The sequence below is a fragment of the Salvelinus alpinus genome, chromosome 9 (assembly GCF_045679555.1).
Source record: "Salvelinus alpinus chromosome 9, SLU_Salpinus.1, whole genome shotgun sequence".
NCBI classification, from domain to species: Eukaryota; Metazoa; Chordata; class Actinopteri; order Salmoniformes; family Salmonidae; genus Salvelinus; species Salvelinus alpinus.
This window is the reverse complement of record NC_092094.1, coordinates 7263767-7291612: the sequence shown is the minus strand read 5'-3', so window position 1 is coordinate 7291612 and position 27846 is coordinate 7263767. Positions and strand designations below refer to the sequence as shown.

General features: G+C 41.7%; 1 protein-coding gene across 5 annotated transcripts in view; it reads left to right on the top strand.

The window, feature by feature from the left end:
* LOC139584248 (LHFPL tetraspan subfamily member 3 protein-like) overlaps positions 1-25788 on the top strand; it is a 100263-nt gene extending 74475 nt beyond the window's left edge. For 2 of the 5 annotated variants that reach the window (XM_071415864.1, XM_071415863.1), the window contains 3 exons: positions 20852-21088; positions 22614-22637; positions 23162-25788. In XM_071415864.1, the coding sequence (XP_071271965.1) occupies positions 20852-21088; positions 22614-22630 (254 nt within the window). In that variant the 3' untranslated portion in view covers positions 22631-22637; positions 23162-25788. The remainder of the gene's footprint in view (positions 1-20851; positions 21089-22613; positions 22638-23161) is intronic. The other 3 variants (XM_071415865.1, XM_071415868.1, XM_071415866.1) reach the window with 3 other exon arrangements.
* The last annotated feature ends 2058 nt before the right edge of the window (positions 25789-27846 follow it).

Genomic DNA, 27846 nt, shown 5'->3' with positions numbered 1-27846 from the left:
AGGTGATGGAAGACTATAGGAGGTGATGGAAGCATATAGAAGACTATAGGAGGTGATGGAAGACTATAGGAGGTGATGGAAGCATATAGAAGACTATAGGAGGTGATGGAAGACTATAGGAGGTAATGGAAGCATATAGAAGACAATAGGAGGTGATAGAAGACTATAGAAGACTATAGGAGGTGATGGAAGACTATAGAAGACTATAGGAGGTGATGGAAGAGAATACTATAGGAGGTGATGGAAGCATATAGAAGACTATAGGAGGTGATGGAGGACTATAGGAGACTATAGGAGGTGATGGAAGTCTATAGAAGACTATAGGAGGTGATGGAAGAGAAGACTATAGGAGGTGATGGAAGCATATAGAAGACTATAGGAGGTGATGGAGGACTATAGGAGACTATAGGAGGTGATGGAAGCATATAGAAGACTATAGGAGGTGATGGAAGCATATAGAAGACTATAGGAGGTGATGGAGGACTATAGGAGACTATAGGAGGTGATGGAAGCATATAGAAGACTATAGGAGGTGATGGAAGACTATAGAAGACTATATGAGGTGGTGGAAGACTATAGAAGACTATAGGAGGTGATGGAAGAGAAGACTATAGGAGGTGATGGAAGCATATAGAAGACTATAGGAGGTGATGGAGGACTATAGAAGACTATAGGAGGTGATGGAGGACTATAGGAGACTATAGGAGGTGATGGAAGCATATAGAAGACTATAGGAGGTGATGGAGGACTATAGGAGACTATAGGAGGTGATGGAAGCATATAGAAGACTATAGGAGGTGATGGAGGACTATAGGAGACTATAGCAGACAATAGAAGACTATAACATTAGAAGACTATATTAGACTATAGGAGGTGATGGAAGACTATAGAAGACTATAGGAGGTGATGGAAGACTATAGAAGACTATAGGAGGTGATGGAAGACTATAGAAGACTATAGGAGGTGATGGAGGACTATAGAAGACTATAGAAGACTATAGGAGGTGATGGAAGACTATAGAAGACTATAGGAGGTGATGGAAGACTATAGAAGACTATAGGAGGTGATGGAAGAGAAGACTATAGGAGGTGATGGAAGCATATAGAAGACTATAGGAGGTGATGGAAGACTATAGAAGACTATATGAGGTGGTGGAAGAGAAGACTATAGGAGGTGATGGAAGCATATAGAAGACTATAGGAGGTGATGGAGGACTATAGAAGACTATAGGAGGTGATGGAAGACTATAGAAGACTATAGGAGGTGATGTAAGACTATAGGAGGTGATGGAAGACTATAGAAGACTATAGGAGGTGATGGAAGCCTATAGAAGACCATAGGAGGTGATGGAAGACTATAGGAGGTGATGGAAGCATATAGAAGACTATAGGAGGTGATGGAAGCATATAGAAGACTATAGGAGGTGATGGAAGACTGTAGGAGGTGATGGAAGCATATAGAAGACTATAGGAGGTGATGGAAGACTATAGGAGGTGATGGAAGCATATAGAAGACTATATGAGGTGATGGAAGACTATAGGAGGTAATGGAAGCATATAGAAGACAATAGGAGGTGATAGAAGACTATAGAAGACTATAGGAGGTGATGGAAGACTATAGAAGACTATAGGAGGTGATGGAAGAGAATACTATAGGAGGTGATGGAAGCATATAGAAGACTATAGGAGGTGATGGAGGACTATAGGAGACTATAGGAGGTGATGGAAGTCTATAGAAGACTATAGGAGGTGATGGAAGAGAAGACTATAGGAGGTGATGGAAGCATATAGAAGACTATAGGAGGTGATGGAGGACTATAGGAGACTATAGGAGGTGATGGAAGCATATAGAAGACTATAGGAGGTGATGGAGGACTATAGGAGACTATAGGAGGTGATGGAAGCATATAGAAGACTATAGGAGGTGATGGAAGCATATAGAAGACTATAGGAGGTGATGGAGGACTATAGGAGACTATAGCAGACAATAGAAGACTATAACATTAGAAGACTATATTAGACTATAGGAGGTGATGGAAGACTATAGAAGACTATAGGAGGTGATGGAAGACTATAGAAGACTATAGGAGGTGATGGAAGACTATAGAAGAGAAGACTATAGGAGGTGATGGAAGAGAAGACTATAGGAGGTGATGGAAGCATATAGAAGACTATAGGAGGTGATGGAAGCATATAGAAGACTATAGGAGGTGATGGAAGAGAAGACTATAGGAGGTGATGGAAGCATATAGAAGACTATAGGAGGTGATGGAGGACTATAGGAGACTATAGCAGACAATAGAAGACTATAACATTAGAAGACTATATTAGACTATAGGAGGTGATGGAAGAGAAGACTATAGGAGGTGATGGAAGAGAAGACTATAGGAGGTGATGGAAGCATATAGAAGACTATAGGAGGTGATGGAAGACTATAGAAGACTATAGGAGGTGATGGAAGAGAAGACTATAGGAGGTGATGGAAGCATATAGAAGACTATAGGAGGTGATGGAGGACTATAGGAGACTATAGCAGACAATAGAAGACTATAACATTAGAAGACTATATTAGACTATAGGAGGTGATGGAAGAGAAGACTATAGGAGGTGATGGAAGCATATAGAAGACTATAGGAGGTGATGGAAGCATATAGAAGACTATAGGAGGTGATGGAAGACTATAGAAGACTATATGAGGTGGTGGAAGACTATAGAAGACTATAGGAGGTGATGGAAGAGAAGACTACAGGAGGTGATGGAAGCATATAGAAGACTATAGGAGGTGATGGAGGACTATAGGAGACTATAGCAGACAATAGAAGACTATAACATTAGAAGACTATATTAGACTATAGGAGGTGATGGAAGAGAAGACTATAGGAGGTGATGGAAGACTATAGAAGACTATAGGAGGTGATGGAGGACTATAGAAGACTATAGAAGACTATAGGAGGTGATGGAAGACTATAGAAGACTATAGGAGGTGATGGAAGACTATAGAAGACTATAGGAGGTGATGGAAGAGAAGACTATAGGAGGTGATGGAAGCATATAGAAGACTATAGGAGGTGATGGAGGACTATAGGAGACTATAGCAGACAATAGAAGACTATAACATTAGAAGACTATATTAGACTATAGGAGGTGATGGAAGAGAAGACTATAGGAGGTGATGGAAGCATATAGAAGACTATAGGAGGTGATGGAAGCATATAGAAGACTATAGGAGGTGATGGAAGACTATAGAAGACTATATGAGGTGGTGGAAGACTATAGAAGACTATAGGAGGTGATGGAAGAGAAGACTATAGGAGGTGATGGAAGCATATAGAAGACTATAGGAGGTGATGGAGGACTATAGAAGACTATAGGAGGTGATGGAAGACTATAGAAGACTATAGGAGGTGATGTAAGACTATAGGAGGTGATGGAAGACTATAGAAGACTATAGGAGGTGATGGAAGCCTATAGAAGACCATAGGAGGTGATGGAAGACTATAGGAGGTGATGGAAGCATATAATAGACTATAGGAGGTGATGGAGGACTATAGAAGACTATAGGAGGTGATGGAAGACTATAGAAGACTATAGGAGGTGATGGAAGCATATAGAAGACTATAGGAGGTGATGGAAGACTATAGAAGACTATAAGAGGTGATGGAAGCATATAGAAGACTATAGGAGGTGATGGAGGCATATAGAGTACTATAGGAGGTGATGGAAGACTATAGGAGGTGATGGAAGCATATAGAATACTATAGGAGGTGATGGAAGCATATAGCAGACTATAGGAGGTGATGGAAGACTATAGAAGACTATAAGAGGTGATGGAAGACTATAGGAGGTGATGGAAGCATATAGAAGACTATAGGAGGTGATCGAAGCATATAGAAGACTATAGGAGGTGATGGAGGCATATAGAATACTATAGGAGGTGATGGAAGACTATAGGAGGTGATGGAAGCATATAGAAGACTATAGGAAGTGATGGAAGACTATAGGAGGTGATGGAAGCATATAGAAGACTATAGGAGGTGATGGAAGACTATAGTAGGTGATGAAAGCATATAGAAGACTATAGGAGGTGATGGAAGACTATAGGAGGTGATGAAAGCATATAGAAGACTATAGGAGGTGATGGAAGACTATAGGAGGTGATGGAGGACTATAGGAGACTATAGGAGGTGATGGAAGCATATAGAAGACTATAGGAGGTGATGGAGGACTATAGGAGACTATAGCAGACAATAGAAGACTATAACATTAGAAGACTATATTAGACTATAGGAGGTGATGGAAGACTATAGAAGACTATAGGAGGTGATGGAAGACTATAGAAGACTATAGGAGGTGATGGAAGACTATAGAAGACTATAGGAGGGGATGGAAGACTATAGAAGACTATAGGAGGTGATGGAAGACTATAGAAGACTATAGGAGGTGATGGAAGAGAAGACTATAGGAGGTGATGGAAGAGAAGACTATAGGAGGTGATGGAAGCATATAGAAGACTATAGGAGGTGATGGAAGACTATAGAAGACTATATGAGGTGGTGGAAGACTATAGAAGACTATAGGAGGTGATGGAAGAGAAGACTATAGGAGGTGATGGAAGCATATAGAAGACTATAGGAGGTGATGGAGGACTATAGAAGACTATAGGAGGTGATGGAAGACTATAGAAGACTATAGGAGGTGATGTAAGACTATAGGAGGTGATGGAAGACTATAGAAGACTATAGGAGGTGATGGAAGCCTATAGAAGACCATAGGAGGTGATGGAAGACTATAGGAGGTGATGGAAGCATATAGAAGACTATAGGAGGTGATGGAAGCATATAGAAGACTATAGGAGGTGATGGAAGACTGTAGGAGGTGATGGAAGCATATAGAAGACTATAGGAGGTGATGGAAGACTATAGGAGGTGATGGAAGCATATAGAAGACTATAGGAGGTGATGGAAGACTATAGAAGACTATAGGAGGTGATGGAAGACTATAGGAGGTTATGGAAGATTATAGGAGGTGATGGAAGACTATAGAAGACTATAGGAGGTGATGTAAGACTATAGGAGGTGATGGAAGCATATATAAGACTATAGGAGGTGATGGAAGACTATAGGAGGTGATGTAAGACAATAGGAGGGGATGGAAGCATATAAAAGACTATAGGAGGTGATGGAAGACTATAGGAGGTGATGGAAGCATATAGAAGACTATAGGAGGTGATGGAAGACTATAGGAGGTGATGGAAGATTATAGGAGGTGATGGAAGCATATAGAAGACTATAGGAGGTGATGGAAGACTATAGGAGGGGATGGAAGCATATAGCAGACAATAGGAGGGGATGGAAGACTATAGGAGGTGATGGAAGCATATAGAAGACTATAGGAGGTGATGGAAGCATATAGAAGACTATAGGAGGTGATGGAAGCATATAGAAGACTTTGGAGGTGATGGAAGCATATAGAAGACTATAGGAGGTGATGGAAGCATATAGAAGACTATAGGAGGTGATGGAAGACTATAGGAGGTGATGGAAGCATATAGAAGACTATAGGAGGTGATGGAAGACTATAGGAGGTGATGGAAGCATATAGAAGACTATAGGAGGTGATGGAAGACTATAGGAGGTAATGGAAGCATATAGAAGACAATAGGAGGTGATAGAAGACTATAGAAGACTATAGGAGGTGATGGAAGACTATAGAAGACTATAGGAGGTGATGGAAGAGAATACTATAGGAGGTGATGGAAGCATATAGAAGACTATAGGAGGTGATGGAGGACTATAGGAGACTATAGGAGGTGATGGAAGTCTATAGAAGACTATAGGAGGTGATGGAAGAGAAGACTATAGGAGGTGATGGAAGCATATAGAAGACTATAGGAGGTGATGGAGGACTATAGGAGACTATAGGAGGTGATGGAAGCATATAGAAGACTATAGGAGGTGATGGAAGCATATAGAAGACTATAGGAGGTGATGGAGGACTATAGGAGACTATAGGAGGTGATGGAAGCATATAGAAGACTATAGGAGGTGATGGAAGACTATAGGAGGTGATGGAAGATTATAGGAGGTGATGGAAGCATATAGAAGACTATAGGAGGTGATGGAAGACTATAGGAGGGGATGGAAGCATATAGCAGACAATAGGAGGGGATGGAAGACTATAGGAGGTGATGGAAGCATATAGAAGACTATAGGAGGTGATGGAAGCATATAGAAGACTATAGGAGGTGATGGAAGCATATAGAAGACTATAGGAGGTGATGGAAGCATATAGAAGACTATAGGAGGTGATGGAAGCATATAGAAGACTATAGGAGGTGATGGAAGACTATAGGAGGTGATGGAAGCATATAGAAGACTATAGGAGGTGATGGAAGACTATAGGAGGTGATGGAAGCATATAGAAGACTATAGGAGGTGATGGAAGACTATAGGAGGTAATGGAAGCATATAGAAGACAATAGGAGGTGATAGAAGACTATAGAAGACTATAGGAGGTGATGGAAGACTATAGAAGACTATAGGAGGTGATGGAAGAGAATACTATAGGAGGTGATGGAAGCATATAGAAGACTATAGGAGGTGATGGAGGACTATAGGAGACTATAGGAGGTGATGGAAGTCTATAGAAGACTATAGGAGGTGATGGAAGAGAAGACTATAGGAGGTGATGGAAGCATATAGAAGACTATAGGAGGTGATGGAGGACTATAGGAGACTATAGGAGGTGATGGAAGCATATAGAAGACTATAGGAGGTGATGGAAGCATATAGAAGACTATAGGAGGTGATGGAGGACTATAGGAGACTATAGGAGGTGATGGAAGCATATAGAAGACTATAGGAGGTGATGGAAGACTATAGAAGACTATATGAGGTGGTGGAAGACTATAGAAGACTATAGGAGGTGATGGAAGAGAAGACTATAGGAGGTGATGGAAGCATATAGAAGACTATAGGAGGTGATGGAGGACTATAGAAGACTATAGGAGGTGATGGAGGACTATAGGAGACTATAGGAGGTGATGGAAGCATATAGAAGACTATAGGAGGTGATGGAGGACTATAGGAGACTATAGGAGGTGATGGAAGCATATAGAAGACTATAGGAGGTGATGGAGGACTATAGGAGACTATAGCAGACAATAGAAGACTATAACATTAGAAGACTATATTAGACTATAGGAGGTGATGGAAGACTATAGAAGACTATAGGAGGTGATGGAAGACTATAGAAGACTATAGGAGGTGATGGAAGACTATAGAAGACTATAGGAGGGGATGGAAGACTATAGAAGACTCTAGGAGGGGATGGAAGACTATAGAAGACTATAGGAGGTGATGGAAGACTATAGAAGACTATAGGAGGTGATGGAAGAGAAGACTATAGGAGGTGATGGAAGCATATAGAAGACTATAGGAGGTGATGGAAGACTATAGAAGACTATATGAGGTGGTGGAAGAGAAGACTATAGGAGGTGATGGAAGCATATAGAAGACTATAGGAGGTGATGGAGGACTATAGAAGACTATAGGAGGTGATGGAAGACTATAGAAGACTATAGGAGGTGATGTAAGACTATAGGAGGTGATGGAAGACTATAGAAGACTATAGGAGGTGATGGAAGCCTATAGAAGACCATAGGAGGTGATGGAAGACTATAGGAGGTGATGGAAGCATATAGAAGACTATAGGAGGTGATGGAAGCATATAGAAGACTATAGGAGGTGATGGAAGACTGTAGGAGGTGATGGAAGCATATAGAAGACTATAGGAGGTGATGGAAGACTATAGGAGGTGATGGAAGCATATAGAAGACTATATGAGGTGATGGAAGACTATAGGAGGTAATGGAAGCATATAGAAGACAATAGGAGGTGATAGAAGACTATAGAAGACTATAGGAGGTGATGGAAGACTATAGAAGACTATAGGAGGTGATGGAAGAGAATACTATAGGAGGTGATGGAAGCATATAGAAGACTATAGGAGGTGATGGAGGACTATAGGAGACTATAGGAGGTGATGGAAGTCTATAGAAGACTATAGGAGGTGATGGAAGAGAAGACTATAGGAGGTGATGGAAGCATATAGAAGACTATAGGAGGTGATGGAGGACTATAGGAGACTATAGGAGGTGATGGAAGCATATAGAAGACTATAGGAGGTGATGGAGGACTATAGGAGACTATAGGAGGTGATGGAAGCATATAGAAGACTATAGGAGGTGATGGAAGCATATAGAAGACTATAGGAGGTGATGGAGGACTATAGGAGACTATAGCAGACAATAGAAGACTATAACATTAGAAGACTATATTAGACTATAGGAGGTGATGGAAGACTATAGAAGACTATAGGAGGTGATGGAAGACTATAGAAGACTATAGGAGGTGATGGAAGACTATAGAAGAGAAGACTATAGGAGGTGATGGAAGAGAAGACTATAGGAGGTGATGGAAGCATATAGAAGACTATAGGAGGTGATGGAAGCATATAGAAGACTATAGGAGGTGATGGAAGAGAAGACTATAGGAGGTGATGGAAGCATATAGAAGACTATAGGAGGTGATGGAGGACTATAGGAGACTATAGCAGACAATAGAAGACTATAACATTAGAAGACTATATTAGACTATAGGAGGTGATGGAAGAGAAGACTATAGGAGGTGATGGAAGAGAAGACTATAGGAGGTGATGGAAGCATATAGAAGACTATAGGAGGTGATGGAAGACTATAGAAGACTATAGGAGGTGATGGAAGAGAAGACTATAGGAGGTGATGGAAGCATATAGAAGACTATAGGAGGTGATGGAGGACTATAGGAGACTATAGCAGACAATAGAAGACTATAACATTAGAAGACTATATTAGACTATAGGAGGTGATGGAAGAGAAGACTATAGGAGGTGATGGAAGCATATAGAAGACTATAGGAGGTGATGGAAGCATATAGAAGACTATAGGAGGTGATGGAAGACTATAGAAGACTATATGAGGTGGTGGAAGACTATAGAAGACTATAGGAGGTGATGGAAGAGAAGACTACAGGAGGTGATGGAAGCATATAGAAGACTATAGGAGGTGATGGAGGACTATAGGAGACTATAGCAGACAATAGAAGACTATAACATTAGAAGACTATATTAGACTATAGGAGGTGATGGAAGAGAAGACTATAGGAGGTGATGGAAGACTATAGAAGACTATAGGAGGTGATGGAGGACTATAGAAGACTATAGAAGACTATAGGAGGTGATGGAAGACTATAGAAGACTATAGGAGGTGATGGAAGACTATAGAAGACTATAGGAGGTGATGGAAGAGAAGACTATAGGAGGTGATGGAAGCATATAGAAGACTATAGGAGGTGATGGAGGACTATAGGAGACTATAGCAGACAATAGAAGACTATAACATTAGAAGACTATATTAGACTATAGGAGGTGATGGAAGAGAAGACTATAGGAGGTGATGGAAGCATATAGAAGACTATAGGAGGTGATGGAAGCATATAGAAGACTATAGGAGGTGATGGAAGACTATAGAAGACTATATGAGGTGGTGGAAGACTATAGAAGACTATAGGAGGTGATGGAAGAGAAGACTATAGGAGGTGATGGAAGCATATAGAAGACTATAGGAGGTGATGGAGGACTATAGAAGACTATAGGAGGTGATGGAAGACTATAGAAGACTATAGGAGGTGATGTAAGACTATAGGAGGTGATGGAAGACTATAGAAGACTATAGGAGGTGATGGAAGCCTATAGAAGACCATAGGAGGTGATGGAAGACTATAGGAGGTGATGGAAGCATATAATAGACTATAGGAGGTGATGGAGGACTATAGAAGACTATAGGAGGTGATGGAAGACTATAGAAGACTATAGGAGGTGATGGAAGCATATAGAAGACTATAGGAGGTGATGGAAGACTATAGAAGACTATAAGAGGTGATGGAAGCATATAGAAGACTATAGGAGGTGATGGAGGCATATAGAGTACTATAGGAGGTGATGGAAGACTATAGGAGGTGATGGAAGCATATAGAATACTATAGGAGGTGATGGAAGCATATAGCAGACTATAGGAGGTGATGGAAGACTATAGAAGACTATAAGAGGTGATGGAAGACTATAGGAGGTGATGGAAGCATATAGAAGACTATAGGAGGTGATCGAAGCATATAGAAGACTATAGGAGGTGATGGAGGCATATAGAATACTATAGGAGGTGATGGAAGACTATAGGAGGTGATGGAAGCATATAGAAGACTATAGGAGGTGATGGAAGACTATAGGAGGTGATGGAAGCATATAGAAGACTATAGGAGGTGATGGAAGACTATAGTAGGTGATGAAAGCATATAGAAGACTATAGGAGGTGATGGAAGACTATAGGAGGTGATGAAAGCATATAGAAGACTATAGGAGGTGATGGAAGACTATAGGAGATGATGGAAGCATATAGAAGACTATAGGAGGTGATGGAAGACTATAGGAGACTATAGGAGGTGATGGAAGACCATAGGAGGTGATGGAAGACTATAGGAGACTATAGTAGGTGATGGAAGACTATAGAAGACTATAGGAGACTATAGGAGGGGATGAAATACCATAGAAGACTATAGGAGACTATAGGAGGTGATGGAAGACTATAGGAGGTGCTGGAAGACTATAGAAGACTATAGGAGGTGATGGAAGACTATAGGAGGTGATGGAAGACGATAGGAGGTGATGGAAGAATATAGGAGGTGATGGGAGAATATAGAAGACTATAAGAGGTGATGGAAGACTATAGAAGACTATAGGAGGTGATGGAAGAGTATAGGAGATATAGGAGGTGATGAAAGACTATAGGAGACCATAGGAGGTGATGGAAGACCATAGGAGGTGATGGAAGACTATAGAAGACTATAGGAGGTGAGGGGAGACTATAGAAGACTATAGGAGACTATGGGAGGTGATGGAAGACTATAGAAGACTATAGGAGACTATAGGAGGTGATGGAATAATATAGGAGGGGATGGAAGACTATAGAAGACTATAGGAGACTATAGGAGGTGATGGAAGACTATAGAAGACTATAGGAGGTGATGGAAGACTTTAGAAGACTATAGGAGGTGATGGAAGACTATAAGAGACCATAGGAGGTGATGGAAGACTATAGAAGACCATAGGAGGTGATGGAAGACTATAGAAGACCATAGGAGGTGATGGAAGACTATAGGAGGTGATGGAAGACTATAGAAGACCATAGGAGGTGATGGAAGACTATAGGAGACTATAGGAGGTGATGAAAGACTATAGGAGGGGATGGAAGACTATAGGAGACTATAGGAGACTATAGGAGGTGATGGAATAATATAGGAGGTGATGGAAGACTATAGAAGACTATAGGAGACTATAGGAGGTGATGGAAGACTTTAGAAGACTATAGGAGGTGATGGAAGACTATAGGAGGGGATGGAAGCATATAGAAGACAATAGGAGGGGATGGAAGACTATAGGAGGTGATGGAAGCATATAGAAGACTATAGGAGGTGATGGAAGCATATAGAAGACTATAGGAGGTGATGGAAGCATATAGAAGACTATAGGAGGTGATGGAAGACTATAGGAGGTGATGGAAGCATATAGAAGACTATAGGAGGTGATGGAAGCATATAGAAGACTATAGGAGGTGATGGAAGACTATAGGAGGTGATGGAAGCATATAGAAGACTATAGGAGGTGATGGAAGACTATAGGAGGTGATGGAAGCATATAGAAGACTATAGGAGGTGATGGAAGACTATAGGAGGTAATGGAAGCATATAGAAGACAATAGGAGGTGATAGAAGACTATAGAAGACTATAGGAGGTGATGGAAGACTATAGAAGACTATAGGAGGTGATGGAAGAGAAGACTATAGGAGGTGATGGAAGCATATAGAAGACTATAGGAGGTGATGGAGGACTATAGGAGACTATAGCAGACAATAGAAGACTATAACATTAGAAGACTATATTAGACTATAGGAGGTGATGGAAGACTATAGAAGACTATAGGAGGTGATGGAAGACTATAGAAGACTATAGGAGGTGATGGAAGACTATAGAAGACTATAAGAGGTGATGGAGGACTATAGAAGACTATAGAAGACTATAGGAGGTGATGGAAGACTATAGAAGACTATAGGAGGTGATGGAAGACTATAGAAGACTATAGGAGGTGATGGAAGAGAAGACTATAGGAGGTGATGGAAGCATATAGAAGACTATAGGAGGTGATGGAGGACTATAGAAGACTATAGCAGACAATAGAAGACTATAACATTAGAAGACTATATTAGACTATAGGAGGTGATGGAAGAGAAGTCTATAGGAGGTGATGGAAGCATATAGAAGACTATAGGAGGTGATGGAAGCATATAGAAGACTATAGGAGGTGATGGAAGAGTATAGGAGATATAGGAGGTGATGAAAGACTATAGGAGACCATAGGAGGTGATGGAAGACTATAGAAGGGGATGGAAGCATATAGAAGACAATAGGAGGGGATGGAAGACTATAGGAGGTGATGGAAGCATATAGAAGACTATAGGAGGTGATGGAAGCATATAGAAGACTATAGGAGGTGATGGAAGCATATAGAAGACTATAGGAGGTGATGGAAGACTATAGGAGGTGATGGAAGCATATAGAAGACTATAGGAGGTGATGGAAGCATATAGAAGACTATAGGAGGTGATGGAAGACTATAGGAGGTGATGGAAGCATATAGAAGACTATAGGAGGTGATGGAAGACTATAGGAGGTGATGGAAGCATATAGAAGACTATAGGAGGTGATGGAAGACTATAGGAGGTAATGGAAGCATATAGAAGACAATAGGAGGTGATAGAAGACTATAGAAGACTATAGGAGGTGATGGAAGACTATAGAAGACTATAGGAGGTGATGGAAGAGAAGACTATAGGAGGTGATGGAAGCATATAGAAGACTATAGGAGGTGATGGAGGACTATAGGAGACTATAGCAGACAATAGAAGACTATAACATTAGAAGACTATATTAGACTATAGGAGGTGATGGAAGACTATAGAAGACTATAGGAGGTGATGGAAGACTATAGGAGGTGATGGAAGACTATAGAAGACTATAAGAGGTGATGGAGGACTATAGAAGACTATAGAAGACTATAGGAGGTGATGGAAGACTATAGAAGACTATAGGAGGTGATGGAAGACTATAGAAGACTATAGGAGGTGATGGAAGAGAAGACTATAGGAGGTGATGGAAGCATATAGAAGACTATAGGAGGTGATGGAGGACTATAGAAGACTATAGGAGGTGATGGAAGACTATAGAAGACTATAGGAGGTGATGTAAGACTATAGGAGGTGATGGAAGACTATAGGAGGTGATGGAAGCCTATAGAAGACCATAGGAGGTGATGGAAGACTATAGGAGGTGATGGAAGCATATAGAAGACTATAGGAGGTGATGGAAGCATATAGAAGACTATAGGAGGTGATGGAAGACTGTAGGAGGTGATGGAAGCATATAGAAGACTATAGGAGGTGATGGAAGACTATAGGAGGTGATGGAAGCATATAGAAGACTATATGAGGTGATGGAAGACTATAGGAGGTAATGGAAGCATATAGAAGACAATAGGAGGTGATAGAAGACTATAGAAGACTATAGGAGGTGATGGAAGACTATAGAAGACTATAGGAGGTGATGGAAGAGAATACTATAGGAGGTGATGGAAGCATATAGAAGACTATAGGAGGTGATGGAGGACTATAGGAGACTATAGGAGGTGATGGAAGTCTATAGAAGACTATAGGAGGTGATGGAAGAGAAGACTATAGGAGGTGATGGAAGCATATAGAAGACTATAGGAGGTGATGGAGGACTATAGGAGACTATAGGAGGTGATGGAAGCATATAGAAGACTATAGGAGGTGATGGAGGACTATAGGAGACTATAGGAGGTGATGGAAGCATATAGAAGACTATAGGAGGTGATGGAAGCATATAGAAGACTATAGGAGGTGATGGAGGACTATAGGAGACTATAGCAGACAATAGAAGACTATAACATTAGAAGACTATATTAGACTATAGGAGGTGATGGAAGACTATAGAAGACTATAGGAGGTGATGGAAGACTATAGAAGACTATAGGAGGTGATGGAAGACTATAGAAGACTATAGGAGGTGATGGAGGACTATAGAAGACTATAGAAGACTATAGGAGGTGATGGAAGACTATAGAAGACTATAGGAGGTGATGGAAGACTATAGAAGACTATAGGAGGTGATGGAAGAGAAGACTATAGGAGGTGATGGAAGCATATAGAAGACTATAGGAGGTGATGGAGGACTATAGGAGACTATAGCAGACAATAGAAGACTATAACATTAGAAGACTATATTAGACTATAGGAGGTGATGGAAGAGAAGACTATAGGAGGTGATGGAAGCATATAGAAGACTATAGGAGGTGATGGAAGCATATAGAAGACTATAGGAGGTGATGGAAGACTATAGAAGACTATATGAGGTGGTGGAAGACTATAGAAGACTATAGGAGGTGATGGAAGAGAAGACTACAGGAGGTGATGGAAGCATATAGAAGACTATAGGAGGTGATGGAGGACTATAGGAGACTATAGCAGACAATAGAAGACTATAACATTAGAAGACTATATTAGACTATAGGAGGTGATGGAAGAGAAGACTATAGGAGGTGATGGAAGACTATAGAAGACTATAGGAGGTGATGGAGGACTATAGAAGACTATAGAAGACTATAGGAGGTGATGGAAGACTATAGAAGACTATAGGAGGTGATGGAAGACTATAGAAGACTATAGGAGGTGATGGAAGAGAAGACTATAGGAGGTGATGGAAGCATATAGAAGACTATAGGAGGTGATGGAGGACTATAGGAGACTATAGCAGACAATAGAAGACTATAACATTAGAAGACTATATTAGACTATAGGAGGTGATGGAAGAGAAGACTATAGGAGGTGATGGAAGCATATAGAAGACTATAGGAGGTGATGGAAGCATATAGAAGACTATAGGAGGTGATGGAAGACTATAGAAGACTATATGAGGTGGTGGAAGACTATAGAAGACTATAGGAGGTGATGGAAGAGAAGACTATAGGAGGTGATGGAAGCATATAGAAGACTATAGGAGGTGATGGAGGACTATAGAAGACTATAGGAGGTGATGGAAGACTATAGAAGACTATAGGAGGTGATGTAAGACTATAGGAGGTGATGGAAGACTATAGAAGACTATAGGAGGTGATGGAAGCCTATAGAAGACCATAGGAGGTGATGGAAGACTATAGGAGGTGATGGAAGCATATAATAGACTATAGGAGGTGATGGAGGACTATAGAAGACTATAGGAGGTGATGGAAGACTATAGAAGACTATAGGAGGTGATGGAAGCATATAGAAGACTATAGGAGGTGATGGAAGACTATAGAAGACTATAAGAGGTGATGGAAGCATATAGAAGACTATAGGAGGTGATGGAGGCATATAGAGTACTATAGGAGGTGATGGAAGACTATAGGAGGTGATGGAAGCATATAGAATACTATAGGAGGTGATGGAAGCATATAGCAGACTATAGGAGGTGATGGAAGACTATAGAAGACTATAAGAGGTGATGGAAGACTATAGGAGGTGATGGAAGCATATAGAAGACTATAGGAGGTGATCGAAGCATATAGAAGACTATAGGAGGTGATGGAGGCATATAGAATACTATAGGAGGTGATGGAAGACTATAGGAGGTGATGGAAGCATATAGAAGACTATAGGAGGTGATGGAAGACTATAGGAGGTGATGGAAGCATATAGAAGACTATAGGAGGTGATGGAAGACTATAGTAGGTGATGAAAGCATATAGAAGACTATAGGAGGTGATGGAAGACTATAGGAGGTGATGAAAGCATATAGAAGACTATAGGAGGTGATGGAAGACTATAGGAGATGATGGAAGCATATAGAAGACTATAGGAGGTGATGGAAGACTATAGGAGACTATAGGAGGTGATGGAAGACCATAGGAGGTGATGGAAGACTATAGGAGACTATAGTAGGTGATGGAAGACTATAGAAGACTATAGGAGACTATAGGAGGGGATGAAATACCATAGAAGACTATAGGAGACTATAGGAGGTGATGGAAGACTATAGGAGGTGCTGGAAGACTATAGAAGACTATAGGAGGTGATGGAAGACTATAGGAGGTGATGGAAGACGATAGGAGGTGATGGAAGAATATAGGAGGTGATGGGAGAATATAGAAGACTATAAGAGGTGATGGAAGACTATAGAAGACTATAGGAGGTGATGGAAGAGTATAGGAGATATAGGAGGTGATGAAAGACTATAGGAGACCATAGGAGGTGATGGAAGACCATAGGAGGTGATGGAAGACTATAGAAGACTATAGGAGGTGAGGGGAGACTATAGAAGACTATAGGAGACTATGGGAGGTGATGGAAGACTATAGAAGACTATAGGAGACTATAGGAGGTGATGGAATAATATAGGAGGGGATGGAAGACTATAGAAGACTATAGGAGACTATAGGAGGTGATGGAAGACTATAGAAGACTATAGGAGGTGATGGAAGACTTTAGAAGACTATAGGAGGTGATGGAAGACTATAAGAGACCATAGGAGGTGATGGAAGACTATAGAAGACCATAGGAGGTGATGGAAGACTATAGAAGACCATAGGAGGTGATGGAAGACTATAGGAGGTGATGGAAGACTATAGAAGACCATAGGAGGTGATGGAAGACTATAGGAGACTATAGGAGGTGATGAAAGACTATAGGAGGGGATGGAAGACTATAGGAGACTATAGGAGACTATAGGAGGTGATGGAATAATATAGGAGGTGATGGAAGACTATAGAAGACTATAGGAGACTATAGGAGGTGATGGAAGACTTTAGAAGACTATAGGAGGTGATGGAAGACTATAGGAGGGGATGGAAGCATATAGAAGACAATAGGAGGGGATGGAAGACTATAGGAGGTGATGGAAGCATATAGAAGACTATAGGAGGTGATGGAAGCATATAGAAGACTATAGGAGGTGATGGAAGCATATAGAAGACTATAGGAGGTGATGGAAGACTATAGGAGGTGATGGAAGCATATAGAAGACTATAGGAGGTGATGGAAGCATATAGAAGACTATAGGAGGTGATGGAAGACTATAGGAGGTGATGGAAGCATATAGAAGACTATAGGAGGTGATGGAAGACTATAGGAGGTGATGGAAGCATATAGAAGACTATAGGAGGTGATGGAAGACTATAGGAGGTAATGGAAGCATATAGAAGACAATAGGAGGTGATAGAAGACTATAGAAGACTATAGGAGGTGATGGAAGACTATAGAAGACTATAGGAGGTGATGGAAGAGAAGACTATAGGAGGTGATGGAAGCATATAGAAGACTATAGGAGGTGATGGAGGACTATAGGAGACTATAGCAGACAATAGAAGACTATAACATTAGAAGACTATATTAGACTATAGGAGGTGATGGAAGACTATAGAAGACTATAGGAGGTGATGGAAGACTATAGAAGACTATAGGAGGTGATGGAAGACTATAGAAGACTATAAGAGGTGATGGAGGACTATAGAAGACTATAGAAGACTATAGGAGGTGATGGAAGACTATAGAAGACTATAGGAGGTGATGGAAGACTATAGAAGACTATAGGAGGTGATGGAAGAGAAGACTATAGGAGGTGATGGAAGCATATAGAAGACTATAGGAGGTGATGGAGGACTATAGAAGACTATAGCAGACAATAGAAGACTATAACATTAGAAGACTATATTAGACTATAGGAGGTGATGGAAGAGAAGTCTATAGGAGGTGATGGAAGCATATAGAAGACTATAGGAGGTGATGGAAGCATATAGAAGACTATAGGAGGTGATGGAAGAGTATAGGAGATATAGGAGGTGATGAAAGACTATAGGAGACCATAGGAGGTGATGGAAGACTATAGAAGGGGATGGAAGCATATAGAAGACAATAGGAGGGGATGGAAGACTATAGGAGGTGATGGAAGCATATAGAAGACTATAGGAGGTGATGGAAGCATATAGAAGACTATAGGAGGTGATGGAAGCATATAGAAGACTATAGGAGGTGATGGAAGACTATAGGAGGTGATGGAAGCATATAGAAGACTATAGGAGGTGATGGAAGCATATAGAAGACTATAGGAGGTGATGGAAGACTATAGGAGGTGATGGAAGCATATAGAAGACTATAGGAGGTGATGGAAGACTATAGGAGGTGATGGAAGCATATAGAAGACTATAGGAGGTGATGGAAGACTATAGGAGGTAATGGAAGCATATAGAAGACAATAGGAGGTGATAGAAGACTATAGAAGACTATAGGAGGTGATGGAAGACTATAGAAGACTATAGGAGGTGATGGAAGAGAAGACTATAGGAGGTGATGGAAGCATATAGAAGACTATAGGAGGTGATGGAGGACTATAGGAGACTATAGCAGACAATAGAAGACTATAACATTAGAAGACTATATTAGACTATAGGAGGTGATGGAAGACTATAGAAGACTATAGGAGGTGATGGAAGACTATAGGAGGTGATGGAAGACTATAGAAGACTATAGGAGGTGATGGAAGACTATAGATAGAAGACTATAGGAGGTGATGGAAGACTATAGAAGACTATAGGAGGTGATGGAAGACTATAGAAGACTATAGGAGGTGATGGAAGAGAAAGACTATAGGAGGTGATGGAAGACTCTAGAAGACTATAGGAGGTGATGGAGGACTATAGAAGACTATAGCAGACAATAGAAGACTATAACATTAGAAGACTATATTAGACTATAGGAGGTGATGGAAGAGAAGTCTATAGGAGGTGATGGAAGCATATAGAAGACTATAGGAGGTGATGGAAGCATATAGAAGACTATAGGAGGTGATGGAAGAGTATAGGAGATATAGGAGGTGATGAAAGACTATAGGAGACCATAGGAGGTGATGGAAGACTATAGAAGACTATAGGAGGTGAGGGGAGACTATAGAAGACTATAGGAGACTATGGGAGGTGATGGAAGAGTATAGGAGATATAGGAGAATATAGGAGGTGATGGAAGACTATAGAAGACTATAGGAGGTGATGGAAGACTTTAGAAGACAATAGGAGGTGATGGAAGACTATAAGAGACCATAGGAGGTGATGGAAGACTATAGAAGACTATAGGAGGTGAGGGGAGACTATAGAAGACCATAGGAGGTGATGGAAGACTATAGAAGACCATAGGAGGTGATGGAAGACTATAGGAGGTGATGAAGACTATAGAAGACCATATGAGGTGATGGAAGACTATAGGAGACTATAGGAGGTGATGAAAGACTATAGGAGGGGATGGAAGAGTATAGGAGACTATAGGAGGTGATGGAATAATATAGGAGGTGATGGAAGACTATAGAAGACTATAGGAGACTATAGGAGGTGATGGAAGACTATAGAAGACTATAGGAGGTGATGGAAGACTTTAGAAGACTATAGGAGGTGATGGAAGACTATAAGAGACCATAGGAGGTGATGGAAGACTATAGAAGACTATAGGAGGTGAGGGGAGACTATAGAAGACCATAGGAGCTGATGGAAGACTATAGAGACCATAGGAGGTGATGGAAGACTATAGGAGGTGATGGAAGACTATAGAAGACCATAGGAGGTGATGGAAGACTATAGGAGACTATAGGAGGTGATGGAAGACTATAGAAGGGGATATAGGAGACTATAGGAGGTGATGGAATAATATAGGAGGGGATGGAAGACTATAGGAGACTATAGGAGGTGATGGAATAATATAGGAAGGGATGGAAGACTATAGGAGACTATAGGAGGTGATGGAAGACTGTAGAAGACTACAGGAGGTGATGGGAAACTATAGAAGACTATAGGAGGTGATGGAAGACTATAGGAGGTGATGGAAGACTACAGGAGGGGATGGAAGACTATAGGAGACTATAAGAGACTATAGGAGGTGATGGAATAATATAGGAGGGGATGGAAGACTATAGGAGGTGATGGAAGACTATAGGAGGGGATGGAAGACTATAGGAGGTGATGGAAGACTATAGGAGGGGATGGAAGACTATAGGAGACTATAGGAGACTATAGGAGGTGATGGAATAATATAGGAAGGGATGGAAGACTATAGGAGACTATAGGAGGGGATGGAAGACTGTAGAAGACTATAGGAGGTGATGGGAAACTATAGAAGACTATAGGAGACTATAGGAGGTGATGGAAGACTATAGGAGGTGATGGAAGACTATAGGAGGTGATGGAAGACTATAGGAGGTGATGGAAGACTATAGGAGGTGATGGAAGACTATAGGAGGTGATGGAAGACTATAGAAGACTATAGGAGGTGATGGAAGACTATAGGAGGTGATGGAAGACTATAGAAGACTATAGGAGGTGATGGAAGACTATAGGAGGTGATGGAAGACTATAGGAGACTTTAGGAGACTTTAGGAGACTATAGAAGACTATAGGAGGTGATGGAAGACTATAGAAGACAATAGGAGGTGATGGAAGACTTTAGGAGACTATAGGAGACTTTAGGAGACTATAGAATACTATAGGAGGTGATGGAAGAAAAAGCTTGAAAGTTAGAAATAACATCTTTCTCTCTCTCTATTCTTTTCCAATACCCTCCTTATCCCACTACTTTCCCTCTCTACCCCTACTCTTCCTCCTCTCCCTCCAGGTGTATGTCTGGTGATGGGCTGTATAATCTACCCTGACGGCTGGGACAGTGACGAGGTGCGGAGGATGTGTGGGGAGCAGACGGACAAGTACAGCCTGGGAGCGTGTTCCATGCGCTGGGCTTACATCCTGGCTATCATGGGGGTTCTGAATGCCCTCATGCTCTCATTCCTGGCTTTTGTACTGGGCAACAGGCAGGACGGACTCATGACCGAGGAACTACTGGCCGAGAGCAAGGGTGAGACTGGAGAGCATTCCATTAGGACACATTAGGACCTGTATACACCATTGCTCTACCCTATATATCTCTTTCTCTCTGTCTGTCTCTTTCTCTCGCTCTCGCTCTCTCACTCTCGCTCTCTCTCTCGCTCACTCTCTCTCTGTCTCTCACGCTCACTCTCTCTGTCTGTCTGTCTGTCTGTCTGTCTGTCTGTCTGTCTGTCTGTCTGTCTGTCTGTCTGTCTGTCTGTCTGTCTGTCTGTCTGTCTGTCAATTCAAGGGGCTTTATTGGCATGGGAAACATGTGTTAACATTGCCAAAGCAAGTGAGGTAGATATTATACAAAAGTGAAATAAACAATACAAATTAACAGTAAACATTACACATACAGAAGTTTCAAAACAATAAAGACATTACAAATGTTATATTATATATATACAGTGTTGTAACAATGTACAAATGGTTAAAGCACACAAGTTAAAATAAGTAAGCATAAATATGGGTTGTATTTACAATGGTGTTTGTTCTTCACTGGTTGCCCTTTTCTTGTGGCAACAGGTCACAAATCTTACTGCTGTGATGGCACACTGTGGAATTTCTCCCAGTAGATATGGGAGTTTATCACAGAGCCCCAGACAAACGGAGAGAGAGAGAGAGAGAGAGAGAGAGAGAGAGAGAGAGAGAGAGAGAGAGAGAGAGAGAGAGAGAGAGAGAGAGAGAGAGAGAGAGAGAGAGAGAGAGAGAGAGACTGATGTTGCAGCAGATGCGTAACTTGCAGCCAGGGGGCTTTTGAATGGAGTGATGGAGAAAAATGGAGTGATGGAGAAAAATTGATGATTGCTCAGCTCACTGTTATCCTGTCTCAATGAAAACCATACACCTCTCAAACACACACTGCCATGAATACCAGAAGACTGCAGTGGTCCAGATTTACACGCCTGCTGGTTGTCATTGGTACTACACACATAGAACGTCAAATCCCATAATATACAATAGGTTGTTACACATTTTGTGCCTTTGATGATTCAACACAAATCCAGGAATATTAACTAATAACTATGAACCTATCTCCTCCCCCTCTCTCTCTCTGGCCACCCCCATCTCCCCACCCCCTCTCTCTGGCCACCCCCATCTCCCCCCTCCCTCTCTCTGCCCACCCCCATCTCCCCACCCCCTCTCTCTGCACACCCCCATCTCCCCCACCCTCTCTCTACCCACCCCCATCTCCCCTCTCCCTCTCTCTATCCACCACCATCTCCCCCCTCTCTCTCTCTGCCCACCCCCATCTCCCCCTCCCTCTCTCTGCCCACCCCCATCTCTCTGCCCACCCCCATCTCCCCACCCCCTCTCTCTGCCCACCCCCATCTCCCCCTCCCTCTCTCTGCCCACCCCATCACCCCACCCCCTCTCTCTGCACACCCCCATCTCCCCCACCCTCTCTCTACCCACCCCCATCTCCCCTCTCCCTCTCTCTACCCACCCCCATCTCCCCCTCCCTCTCTCTCCGTCCCCATCTCCCCCCTCCCTCTCTCCTTCTCACATAGAAGCTGGGAATGCCTAAAACAAAGGTGAGTGATGAGAAATACAGTCAAACCGCCTTCCTTGACAAAACAGGCCGATTCAAACAAAACTCTTGTGCCTGAAACGTGTCTGTGATATGAATTATTCAGTGTGGGTCTCTTCAGTATGTGTAAAATGGTCATGTCCTATTTCATGTCATATCAGGATTGGCCTAGAAATGTAGTATGTGTCCTCACTGTGCTATTATGGTAATGCAGAGGAAATGGGTCGAACATTTTCATCGTCAGAGCATATGTCCCCTAGCATGTCCCCTTTTCCCCCCTCTCTCTCTCTCATTCTCTCTCCTGTCTCTCTCTTTCTGCCACCCTCTCTCTCTCTCTCTCTCTCTCTCTCTCTCTGTCTCTGTCTCTCTCTCTCTCTCTCTTTCCTGTCTCTCTCTTTCTCTCTCTCTCTTTCTCTCTCATGTCTGTCTCACTCTCTCTGTCACCCTCTCTCTCTCTTTCTATCTTTCTCTCTCATGTCTCTGTCTCTATCTCTTTTTATCCAATCTCTATTTCTCTCTCTCTCTCAGGTGTCTGCGTTTCCTAGTGTGTGTGTGTGTGTAACTTTCATCATCACGCTCCAGAGTTTTACCCATCATCCCCCAGAAGAGGACGACACTGGCACACCATGGCTGTGAGAGAGAGAAGAGAGAGATGGAGAGGAGATGAGAGTAAAAGAGAGAGAGAGAGGTGGACAATGAGTGAGCGAAACAGACAGGAGAGAGAAAAGCTATGTAGCCAGATGCCTCCCATTCATTCACACATGCACTGTATTCTAGTTCTCACCTTCTAGTCTATACTGGATCTGCCAATGATATGTACATCCCTATGATATTGGCCCTGCTCACAGTCCTACAGTCTCTCTAACTCCACACTATTCCACTATCACTGAACCCCTAGGAACCCCAGCAGAGACAAGACAATCTTCACACAGCCGATCATCGACCAAGACAGGGACAGAGACTTTGACTGACCAACAGAAGACGTATGGATTATCTGCAAGAATATGGATGAAGAAGATTTTTGAAGTATTGTTCTTGTAATCACATATTGTAGTGAGAGAAAAAACACACACACACACACTCAGACTCAGACACACACACACACACACACACTATCACACTCATGTAGACAGTCACATTTGAATACATACAGTGCATTCGGAAAGTTTTCAGACCCCTTGACTTCCCACATTTTGTTACGTTACAGCCTTATGCTAAAATGGATTAAATTGTTTTTTTTACCTCATCAATCAACAGACAATACCCCATAATGACAAAGCAAAAACAGTAAGTATTCAACCATTTGCAATGAGACTCGAAATTGAGCTCAGGTGCATTCTGTTTCCATTGATCATCCTTGAGATGTTTCTCCAACTTGATTGGAGTCCACCTGTGGTATATTCAATTGATTGGACATGATTTGGAAAGGCACACACCTGTCTATATATGGTCCCACAGTTGACAGTGCATGTCAGAGCAAAAACCAAGCCATGAGGTCGAAGGAATTGTCCGTAGAGCTCCGAGACAAGATTGTGTCGAGGCACAGATCTGGGGAACGGTACCAAAACATTTCTGCAGCATTGAAAGTCCCCAAGAACACAGTGGCCTCCATCATTCTTAAATGGAAAAAGTTTGGTATGTCCTTGAGTGGCCCAGCCAGAGCCCAGACATGAACCCAATCGAACATCTCTGGAGAGACCTGAAAATAGCTGTGCAGCAACACTCCCCATCCATCCTGACAGACCTTGAGAGGATCTGTAGAGAAGAATGGGAGAAACTCCCCAAATACAGGTGTGCCAAGCTTGTAGCGTCATACCCAAGAAGACTCAAGGCTGTAATCGCTGCCAAAGGTGCTTCAACAAAGTACAGAGGAAAGGGTCTGAATACTTATGTAAATGTGATATTTCAGTTTTGTATTTTTTATAAATTTGCAAAATTTTCCAACAGCCTGTTTTGGCTTTGTCATTATGGGGCATTGTAGATTTATTTTGGGGCATTGTAGATTTATGAGGGACAAAAAATGATTTAATCAATTTCAAAATAAGGCTGTAACGTAACAAAATGTGGAAAAAGTCAAGGGGTCTGAATACTTTCCTGAATGCACTGAATACATAGCATCCTTAGACATTGACCTTGTAATAAATCCCTAATGCTAACACATTAAGCAACAGTAGATACTGTACATTCGTGTGCCATGTAATTTCCCGAATATATGTTTATGTTTTACTTGTGAAAAGAAGGAAATCACCTCTTCTCATGTGATATTTGGGTGTCTTAACATAACGGGTGAACTCTTACAAACCAAACATCTCCTTTTATTATCCCCCTCTTCCTCAATAACCCTCTTTACCAGAGAGCATTGTTGTCTAACGTGAGTTGCTACGGTTACTGTGTATAGATGTTCACTGGAGAGAAAAAAAATAGAAGTTTTACAAAGTTGGGGTTGAAACATGTATATTCTAAAATCACAAAGAAGCACTAATGTAGGAATTCATTTTGTAACTCCATTGCAAGCCGTATGCTCAGCTCGATTTACACATTACTTCATGAACTCGTGGCTCAATATTTTGTAATTTTGTGGTATGGTATATTCTTCTTCACTGTGATGGGAGTGAATGATTGATTGTATGTCTCCTTCGTATCTTGTGGCTGAGGGGTGTGTGTGTGTGTGTGTGTGTGTGTTTAATGCACCTTTTTAGTGTACCAACACACCGGCCTCGTCTCATACTGAGTCTTCTGGACATACAGTACATATCTCTCTCTCTCTCTCTCTCTCTCTCATTATGGGGACATACAGCATACTAAGTGTGTAGAGGGTCATATATAATAATCTATTGATTGATGAATTGATTGGGTGATTGATTGATAAGGCCTGATGAGGTTATTCTAGTCCTTTACCTCCATCATGAGTTCGGAGGAGGAAGAAGAGGAAGATGAGGAGGAGGAAGAGTAGGAGGTGTGGTGAGCTTTAGTGTTAATACTGGAGAAAGGCCTGTCCCAGTCTCCGCTGTCTATGTACCACCAAATAAATATCAAAACAGATACCAAACATTAAGAAACTATAAGGAAGAGAAGGGTAACTGCAATGAAATAAATAAAGTAAATAAAGAAGAATATATGAATATGATTAATAAAGGTTTTCACATTAGAACAAATGTTGTGTGATGTGTTTTTATCTCATTGATTTGGTGGTCCCTCTGTTATAGGCCGGGATTCAATCCCATCACTCTTTGTCAACAATGCAGCTTTTAAAAGGCAATGTTCGCACTTTTGCGGAGACAAATTTCACGGTAAACTCTGCGTATTTGCCACCAAAGTGCGATCGGTTTGAATCCTGGCCATAGATTGTGTCAAATAAACATTGTCCAGTATTGGCTCTGTTTTGGGCCCTTGGCACCCCCTGCTGTCTAGTTAGAGAAACTGCAGAACTGGATTGACATGTGAGAGACATGCAAGTGTACGGTTTTCTTATCCTGATGGATATGCATCAAGGCCCCGATTCCGACCTGAGTTAAGCGTAAATACATTGTAACGTTATTCCTTTCTGACCTTGAACTTAAGCATGAGAATAGCATGCTATTCAACCACAATTGGCTCGGGGTGGAGATGGAATACATGAAAGTGTGGCCGAGGTGTGTCTACAGAAAACCACGACTGACCTTAACTTAAACCATGACTGTTACGCACGCCTCTGTGAAGAGGGAACACAACTCCCTGCTACAACTCAACTCCCCGTGAAGTGAAAGAGGTATGGGACTGTAGGTGCGAGAAAGGACGGCAAAAGGCTGAATTGACCGCTTACTAGGATTTATTTCCTTTACACGGTAATATGGGGAAAAGGGGCTGGACGGAACCAAAGCAAAGAAAGTAAATATCAAAGCTCCCCCTCTCCTATCTAACTTGCCTACCCACTACTTACTTAACTTAGCACCACCTGGTGCCCTAACCAAAATACAGGGGGTGGTCCGCCCAGGTCTTACCTAGTGTGCCTAGACATTGAATATACTACAGGTATATGTATGCCCGCGGGCCTCTTGCCTAAGCACTCCCTAGGTGCCTTCCCCTTCCCCCCTGGGAACAAATGAAACAGAATATTAAACAATCCACTTCACAACAAAACTGAGAAAACTCAGGCCATTAAAGAAGCTCTGACAAAGCAACAAACACAGGACATACCAAAGCTGCTACCAACAACAACTAACATAGTACATATTGTTAGGGTTGCGTAAGTTCAACTGAGATAGGAACAATAGGACACTTGAACTTGATTAAAATAATTGTTTAATTCAAAAGTTAATAAATGGCAAATGCATTTTTCGTATATACGGGTCCACTGCACCACCCCGCAGGGTGGAAACAGAGAAGACACTTGTTACTGACAAAGACATTATAATAAATACTCATGACAGAGATAGTTCCCACTTCCGAGCCGGCCTGTCAGAGTAGAGACTGGGCGTGGTTTAGACTCACCCAGCCTATCGTTGGTGTTGGCGCTTAAGCTAGTCCTAGCCCCTTAGCGCATGTGATGTCCCGTCGCTGTGTAGATTACGCTCCTTCACCCCAGAGACTGAGGTCAGACAGCTCTGTAATATTGTCTGAGCTATTCACACCTATTATACAATGTCCACTGTTCTCGCTCAAGGCTAACTACAGCTTCCCAGCTTCTTATCTGAGCTAACTGTTACTTTCGGCACACACACACAGACACCCAGGCGCCCAGACCAACAGTTAGCTAATATTCAATCACGTTTGTTGTAGTATTCAATCACATATCATACAGTTGCTAATATTCAATCATGTTTGTTATAGTATTCAATCACATATAATACAGTTGCTAATATTCAATCATGTTTGTTATAGTATTGGGTTATAGTGCATGACTCAGAACCTCACATATGTTTTTCGTGTGTATAGTTTATCTGTTATTGTCTGGTCAGCAGTCTCCTGATTCACCCCCCTCCTGTGTCTCTCTAAGATTAGCACAGTCTCGGCCACACAGTACAGCTTCACACTACTGATACATTTGTTGCTTCTCTCCTTTTAACACACACACATTTCAGGCTGATATTCATGGTTAGGTCCTGAGCACTGGTAAAAGTGAGAACAATGGAAAATGCAGGTTCAGCAATTCAAACTTTAATGCATAAGAAGCCCTACTAGCTTATAGTTAGTTAAGCATGTCAAAAAACCTTTATAAAACCCCACAATACTCA